The sequence below is a fragment of the Orycteropus afer genome, unplaced genomic scaffold (assembly GCF_000298275.1).
Source record: "Orycteropus afer afer isolate SDZICR_OR568_19922 unplaced genomic scaffold, OryAfe1.0 scaffold00471, whole genome shotgun sequence".
Lineage (NCBI taxonomy): Eukaryota > Metazoa > Chordata > Mammalia > Tubulidentata > Orycteropodidae > Orycteropus > Orycteropus afer.
The window spans coordinates 1,728,115-1,736,930 of record NW_006922058.1 but is presented as its reverse complement, the minus strand read 5'-3'; the positions used below and the strand labels follow the sequence as shown (position 1 = coordinate 1,736,930).

The window sequence follows — 8,816 nt, the reverse complement described above, 5'->3', positions numbered from 1 at the left end:
GGATTTGAACCACCAGCCTTCTGGTTAGCAGTCAAGTGCCTTAGCCACCCACTATGGGGGTTCTAGAGGGTCTCAAAATCACACGTTCAAAAACAAGTTCATCTTTCCCCCAGACTAGCCCACCTGCTGTGTCTTAGATGGTTAATGGCCCCACTCAACCCTGTGGCCAGAGCTGGAGCACTGTCCCCTTCTTCCTGCTCCATGTGGTGGCTGTGTCCACTCCCCACATCTGGTTAGGGGGTAAGCTAGCGTGGGGCCTCTCTGGCAGGGCACGGGGGTCCCAGCCCACCCCACACTCCCCACAGCAGCATCTTCGCAGGGATGTGAACGTGTCTGCCACCGGCAAGAGAGGTGGTGCAGTGAGGGTGGAACGCCCATCATGATCACAGGGGACTTGCCACGAACTGTTCAGTTTGTGTTTTCCACAAGGGTAACACAGTTGCACTTTCACCCGCATGATGGTAACGAGCCAGACCCACTAGCTGGCCCCAAGCGCCCTCCCAAAAGACTCACCCAGCCCGCCGAGGCTCCAGCAGGCTCAGCAGGACCTGCGTGCCGCACACCAGGCAGCTCTCAGTCTGGTCACCGTCAAACATGTTCCTGAGCAGTTGCTCCACGCAGCCCTGCCTGTCAGAAACACTCGTGGTTGCTCCAGGGCACTGGCCACACCCGGAGCCTAGAGGACAGCCAGGAGAGCCCGTCACAGTGACACAGCTCTGGGTCTGGGGTGGCAGCTCCCACTGAAGCAGCCCGGAGTCCCCCTCCCCTTGGGTGGCACTCACGACTCCAGGGCTGTGAGGAGGGGATCAGGCTCCACAATCTCCTGCAGCTGACCACTCTGGTCTCTGCCCAGCCGGACAATGTCACAGAGTGTCTGAGACGCATTGGACTGCCTCTGCGGGAACAAGGAGCCAGTGCCATCAGCAGCACAGGGCACGGAGGCTCTCAGGAGCTGGGAAGGTAGACAAACAGCCTTCGGAAAGACAAGTGCCTCCTAGCCAGGCTCCTCGAGGCCTCAGACCGACAAGTTCATGTGCGAGAGGTCTAAGCCTGCCCTTCCCCTCATCAAAGGTGGTCTGCTTAGACTTTTCGGCTGTGCAGGGCAGTGGTGAGACATGCTATGTCAGTGTTGGTCTCTCCCTCTAACAATGTCCTGAGGTACTGATAACTGGCTTTAAATTTAACAGCAAATCACCGCTCAGCTTCATGAGTCATGGAAGCTGAAGAAGTGGGGGGCATTGCTGCAGGAGAAGCAACTCTCCCAGGAGAGTGGGATGCCGCCCGCACATGTGGACTGCAGGAGGTGTCTAGCCATGTTGGGTGGCTTTGCAGAGAATAACCCCCCAAGAGCAGGTGCCCCTAGAGAGTTAGCGGTGCATCCACTACCACGAGTGTCCTCACGACTCCTTGTAGGGCAGACAAAGCCACTCACAGGAAACAGAGAGTAAACCGCCAAGTGTGGGGCAGCCTGACCTCAGCCACAGGTGCTGCCACCGCCCTGCTGGGACTGCTCTCTCACACACGTGCACACTTCCCTGAAGGCCACCCGATTAGAGACAAGTCCCAGGTGGCGACACTGGACCGCTGGAGCAGCAGCGACCCCCACACAGTACTCACATCCTCCTCCTGACCTGGGTGGATTAGCCCCACGAGCCGCTCAATGACCTTCTCTTCATTAAGCCACTGAAAGGGAAAAACAGCCAGGTCATGTCCAGGCACCGCCCACTGAGTGAGGGTCAGCTGGCTGTTGGCCCACTCCAAGGCATATCTGTACCTCTGCCACCCTACCCCTCTCAGAATAGGATGCCACAAAGGCCACCGTAGCCAGGTTCCAGCCCTCCCTCCACGTGTCTAACTCCTGTCCCTCCACAGCACGCGACTCCTACTCACACCCACACCAGGCCTCCAGGACAGAGGCAACAGCTCGGGGGTACCCTGACCACCTTTGATCCCCTGCACTCACCTTTCTGAAGGCCCCCAGCTCAGCCCTGGCTCCACACATTGTCAGCCCACCTCCCCGGGCCAGCATGGGCCACATCTTGTCAGCCCCAGCCGTCCAGGGCCCTGTAGCTGGCTGGCCTTCTTCCTTGCTAGGACCTGCTCCTACATTCAAATGGGGAATGACAGCAAGGATGGACAGGGCAGCCTCCACTGCCATCATTAACCCACGTCTGCCACGACTCACCAAGTGGGAAAGGCTGCCGTGGGGCTCAGCGGGAGCTGACAGTTACTTCCAGAGGGCCACAGCAGCCCTGAGTGCCCCAGGTGTTCTGAGCATGCATCAACATGAGGCCTAGCCCTGCTACTGGACATTACAGCAGGGGCTGGCCAACTAGGCCAGTAGTTATAGTTGCCTGCTGCCCGCTGCTACAAATAAAGCTTTACTGCAACACAGCCATGCCTACTCATTTGCACACTGTCTCTGCTTAGTCTGCAGTCTAAATGCTCACCATCTGGCCCTTTGCTGTGTTGAGGGGCTAGTGCTCCCCTCAACACCGCTCTGCTCTGAGCTTAACTCCAGAGCTCAGATATGACAGCACCAGGGGGCAGCAACAATGCATCGCTGAACAGAACGTGCCAAAAGGAAGGAGGGCTTCGAAAGAAGACTGAATGTGAAAACCCCACACTTACCAGGATGTAGCCCATCAAGGTGGCAAAGGTCTTTACATCATTACTGGGAAGAACAGTTGCCAAATTACAACCATGACTGCAATGTTACCATAACACCCCCACGGCCACTGTGGTACCAGAGGACAACCCCCATGGCTGCTGGGTTACCACAGGACAGCCCCTCTGCCACTAAGTTACCCTCACGGCTACCGAGTTACCACAGGGCAGCCCCCACAGCCACTGCTTATGATCACAGCCACTGCTACTAACAAGCTGAGTCCTGAAGGGGAGAAGTGGAGAGTGAACTGCTTGGCATCTGTGATAGTTAAGTTTGTGTGTCAACTTGGCTGGGCCTGGTTGAATGGCTGGGCAGCTGGATGTAGTATTCCCCATGATGAGACTGGTAATCAACTCCAGTTGGAATCTACTGGAAGCAGCTGAGTAGCTGCCTGTGGGTATGTGGTCTGCTTCCTGTACATAAGGAGAAGCTTTGAGAATGGTCTCTAGCCTGTGGCACGCTTGGACCCTGCATGGAGCCACATTGTTGCTCAGCAGCCTGCTATGCTCTGCCGACCTCAGGACTCCCAATGGACTTAAGTCAATGGCCTTCAGTGTGGTTTGGTAACATCGGGACTGTGCCTTTTTACTTGTCAACGTTGGGGTTTCTCAGCCTTAGCAGCCTGCAGCTGTCTGAGTAAAGAAACACCCCTAGCTCCAGTGGGCCAGGAGCAGGAGGCAGAGCTGGACCCCAAGGTTGAAGGGCTTTCACCCAGCCCCTAGAGCCTGGCACTCTGAACTTGGACTTAAAGCCTCCAAATTTAAGAATAAACTCCTTGCAGTGTAGTAAATTACTTAGTATGGCTTTTCTACCCATGTTGTTATGTACCATTGAGTCGGACCCGACTCATAGTGACCCCTCCTTGGGTTTCCGAGGCAGTATCACTACGGAAGTAGATTGCCCCATCTTCCTTCCGAGGAGTGGCTGGTGGGTTTGAACCGCCAGCCTTCTGGTTAGCAGTCAAGTGCCTTAGGCACTATGCTACCAGAGCTCCCTTAAGTCATACCCATAAGTCATTGTAAATTCAGTGGTGGAATGAGCAACTGAGGAGCTCCTGATTGTAAATGTTATCCACCTGGGTTATTTCTGTTGGGCGTGGCACAACAGCAATGTTATGGGAGGCTCACTCTCAGGTGCTTAGAATTCTGTTGTTATGATTGGTTGGTTTGGCTACTCTGCCAAGCTCAAAAGGAGGCCTCCTAGAGGCAGAACTCTTTCTGACTGCTAGTTGAGGAAGAAGTGCTGCTGAAAGAGACACGGGCTCCTGAGACACGTGTTGCTGGGAAAGAGACGCAAGAGACGCGCGTTTCTGAGTAAGACACCGAGGGACATGCACTGCTGGGGGAGAGACTGTGAGAGACTTGGCTGAGAGACAGTGGGCTGGGAGAGAGACTGAGCGTTTTTTCCTGAACTTGAATTGTAGCCTGGTGCTTCCCTAATAAACCCCATAATCTGTGAGTTCTGCAGTGTGGCCACTGCAGCGAATTATCGAACCCAGGAGAGAGGTGGTGGGTGCTTTGGGAGGAATGGTTGGTGAAAGGGCTGGAGGGAGGCAGTATTTCTGGCCTTGTAGTAATAGGCCTTGGGCTATTGATGGTGATTCTGCCTTCCTCTTGTGGGGTTCTAGCAGGTCAGAACATGTGGCCTCCTTGCCCTTTTTGCACTCCTGTTTGTTAAGACCATCCCATTTGTGGTATATTCTTGTCAGAGTGGCACTAGGTAACCACAACAGCATCCAAGCCCATCACCCCAGGCCCATGCAGGCCCAGAGAGGCAGTATATTTCCTTCCCACCCCGCTCAAGGTTAAGGCCACAGAAGCCGTGCTGGCCAAAGGGACAGGGCAGCAGTGCTGTGTGTGCACTCTTAAGAGTTGGCTGGAAGCTCCCTTCCCATCCTCTCTTGTCCCTGTCACAGCCATTTGTCTACTCAGAGGGTTCCAGAGGGAGATGCTGCAGAACCCTATGGGCCTGAGGCCCCAGGTGGTGGGTGAAAAAGGACCATAAGCATGAAGCCCTGGAAGTATTTTGCCACAGCACAGCCTAGACAGTCTTGACTAAGTCCCCACAGGCCTGCTTTCTGTAAGCCAGCGAGGTGAAGCACTGGCCCTTGTCCTGCCCGGAAAGGCAGGCACTGACTGAATTTTGGAGTGACGCCGTTTATAAATGGAGAAGCACCGCCATGGTGAGGCAAGCACACATAAGCTCTGTCTGTAGGACGTATCTTGGAAGACCAGGGTGCACATGAGCCAGAAAGAACTAGAGACCCAACACCTCCATCCAAGTGCCCAGATGACGAGATGTGAGTCCCAGACTGTCCCACTTCATAGCCATCTAGGGCCAGGCCAAGAGCAGCAGAAACACTTGGGGTGTGGTAGAGACCAGGTCTGCTTCTCGTAGAGAAAGGGAAGCCACTCTGCTCTGTACCCCTGGAGGCCCAACTCTGACCACAAACCCTCAACAAGGGTCTTACAGTGCCAAGGCAAACACACCCTGGTGGGAGAGCTGGGGGCAAGGGGCAGGGTCCTCAGTGGCTTCCCTAGCCCCTGGGCTGCTTCTTCCTGGGCACTTGCTGCATGTGCTCAGGACACAGCCCACCCCTGGGGGGCCTGCAGGCAGTGAGATGTTCCGCCGATGGCCATGAAGACACAGCCAGGGTAGCTTGAGGACCGGTGTGGCACTCACATGGAGGACCTCCTGCCGGAGGCTGGCTGGCTCCACGCAGCTGACCAGCCGCAGCAGCAGGTCCATCATGGCTGAGGTGCCGAGGTGGCGCAGCACCAAGCCGATGAAGTCCTCCTTGCTCTTCAGAAATCCAATCACCTGAAACCAGACGTGCTGTCAGCGAGCAGGGACTGCAGGGATAGCAGGCACCAGCTCCTCTCCAAGAATGGAGGGCCTCACACAGCAAGGATGGAAGATATAACACAGTCCAGAGCACCTGAGTGCTGTCAGGGAACCCTGACAGGGACAGGTGGGGACAGGGGCTCAGGAAAGCAAGCATGCACGGCAGCTCCTGGCTCACTCGGGGACCCACGCACGCACATCCTTCTGTGAGACAGCATGCTGCACACACAGCAACCACTCAGCACACACGTGCTAAAGTGAACATGCGAACAGCTGAACCAGGGCCATCCATGGATTGTCATTCACAGGCCAGGGCCAGGACACAGGACAGCACAGAGCATGCGAGACAGTTGGCTGGATTCTGTGAAAGGAGAAGAAGACTTGACTTTAGCCTCACTGACGAGAACATGCCACACTTGGCTGGAGAACAGCACCAATGGCAGTGGACAATGAGGCCAGATAACAGGGCACCACAGTGCCCAGAAGCAATATCATGGGCTTCTCAGGAGTTCCTGGGTGAGAAAGTGTGACAGCAAGAGGCTGGGCTGGGATCCACTCTGCATACCTACAAACACAGCCCAGCTCAGCCTGCATGAAGGAAACACCGGCAGTGACCATGCTGCTGGACTAAGAGCTGGGTGGACCTAGTTCTCTGGTGGGGACCCTGGGAACAAAGGAGGTCCACCAAGCTGGGGATCTTGGACTGCACACTTGTGCTAAGGTGAGAAGGAAGGGGAGGAGGAGAGGGGAGATGGGAGGGGAGAGGAAAGGGAGGAGAGAGAAGCTAGGAGGAGGAACAGGAAGGGGAGGAGCAAGAGGGGGATGAGATCTTTGAAAAGAACGAATAAATGCCTAGAGAACAAGAATAAGAGCAAAACAGAGACAGAATGAAACTCATTCATGTCAGACCCTACAGATATCAAACTACAAAAAGATGTTATGAGCAACTTTATATCAATTAATGTGAATTAAAATAATGAGAAATTTTCTTAAAAAAAAAAAAATACTCATCTAAACCAATAAAAGGAAATGGAAAATCTGAACAGCTCTATAACCTTACAAGATGGACAACGCATCACTCAGAGCCTTCCTAAGCAGAAAACTCCAGGCTCGATGGCCTCACCACTGAATTCCACCAGTCAAAGAAAAGTCCTGTACGGACTCTTCCAGGGAACCTAACAGTGGGTTATGTCCCAGCTCATTATATGAGAACATAACACTTTGTAAAAATCTGGTAAGGATGCTGCAAGAAAGAGAAATTACAGGCCAATGTCATGATGACTACAGATACAAAGACTCAGTAACATATGAGAAAGCGCACTATGTCACAGCTAAGATGGGTGTGTTCCAGAATCAATCAGTGTAACTTGCCTGTTAACAGGACAGAGAAGAAAACTCCTATGACCGACTCAACACAGTAAAAAATCTGATAAAATTCTATAGCCACTCATGTCATAAATGCTCAAAGAAATGAGGAATAAACTTCCTTAATAATATTCTTTAAGTATCTATAAAAATCCCTCAAAAAGGCCTGATGGAACCACTGAGACTATGGCCCCTAGCTGCCCTTCAGGTCTGGAATTGAACCCAAACCTGTGGTTTCCAGCCAAACAAAGTACAGGCATGTGAGTTAAACATTTACCTCAAGTAGACACACGCCCTGGAGAGAACAATCATGGGAGAAGGAAGGGCTGCTTATGCACAGGGAGACAGCTCAGGGGGCAGGAGAGTATGGAGGGATAGACACTGGGAAGAGGTAACTATGGGGAGGAAGTGGGAGGGGAGCTGTTGCATTGTGGTAAACTGTGGTCAATGACATGAGACAAAGTATATGTGAACTGCTGTATAGAAAGTGAATTTGCTCTGTAAATCTTCACCCAAATCACAATTAAAAAAAAAAAAATCCCTCAAAAAGCATCATACTTTATTGTAAGATGCTGAAAGCTTTTCCTTGGAGATAAAAACAAAACAAAACAAAAAAAAAACCAAGAAGGTCCACTATCACCACTTCTGTTCAACATAGTACTGGAGGCTCCAGTAAAACAGCAGCCAAGACAAAGACACAAAATGTATGAGAACTGGAAAGGACAAAATAAATTTGTCATAGCAAAAGAAAAGAACATAAAGATAAATTGTTATCAGGACAGCTAAACACGAGGTGGTTGCGGCTGTGGACCCTCAGCAACTCTGCAGGTGGGGATGCCCCCACTGGGCCTCCCAGGCTGTCCTCTCGACAGAAGCACATCGCCAGGGCTCCATCCCCCCTGGAACCACTGGTGGATTCCAACTGCCCACCTTTGCGTTTGGAGCTGAGTGCTTACCCACTGCACCACCAGGGCTCCTATAAATACAAAGTTAATATATAAAAATAAATCACACATCTAAATTACAGTAACAAACTTAGAAATGAAACTTTAGAAAGATGTCATTTATGTAAAACAGCTTGGTGGTTCCTCAAAATGTTAAATACCAAATCACCACGTGACCCAACAACCCCAGTCCTAGGGATGCACCCAGAGACCCGACAGCAGGGACTCAAACAGACCCTAGTACATCCGCGACCCTTACGGCATCATCCACACAGACCCATCTCAAAAGGTTACATGTTGCACAGGCCCATTTATGGAACACCACCGAAATGACAAGGTTTTAGGAATGGAGGACGATAGTAGTTATCAAGAGCTGGGGATGGAAGATGGGTGGGTGTGGCTATGGCAACAAAGCTGTTAAGTGTCTTGACTGTGGTGGTGGACACAGGAACTTACACAGGTGATCTCTCTCTCTCACACACACACACACACACGAGGGCAAATCAAACTGAAGAACATCTGGCAGACCAGAGTGCCCTATCAGTGTGGTGGCTGTGACGTTCCACTACACTGATGGCACCGTGGGAGAAAAGTGGACAAAGGGTACAGGGGACTTCTTTGAATTATTTCTGAAAACTGCATGTGAATCTATAATCACCTTAATGCAAATTTCAATTAAAGAGAGATAGCCAGAATGACATAAAAACATCCAAAGCCTAAGAATAAATCTAAGGGAGAACGCACAAGAGCTCTACATGGAAGACAACAGACTGAGAGAAACTAAGGGAAGCCTCAGGAAACGGGCAGACCATGTCCATGGATGACCAGTCATGAGACTGCGAAGATCTCAATCCCACCCCTCTGACCTACAGTGAGAGTAGTACACACACTCTATAAAGGGCTGGATAAGAAACCCCCAAGCATATGGAAAAAACTATCACTAACTTTATATGGAAAGGAAAGAGACCTCGGATAAGCAAAGCACTACTGAAGAA

General features: G+C 51.9%; 1 protein-coding gene across 1 annotated transcript in view; it reads right to left on the bottom strand.

Annotated features, from left to right (window-relative positions):
* Positions 1–8,816, bottom strand: part of PPP6R2 (protein phosphatase 6 regulatory subunit 2) — a 44,728-nt gene that overhangs the window by 14,435 nt on the left and 21,477 nt on the right. The window contains exons 3-6 of the mRNA XM_007954766.1: positions 5,351–5,488; positions 1,618–1,683; positions 783–895; positions 514–627 (exon numbers count right to left, since the gene is read on the bottom strand). Of these exons, the coding sequence (XP_007952957.1) occupies positions 514–627; positions 783–895; positions 1,618–1,683; positions 5,351–5,488 (431 nt within the window). The remainder of the gene's footprint in view (positions 1–513; positions 628–782; positions 896–1,617; positions 1,684–5,350; positions 5,489–8,816) is intronic.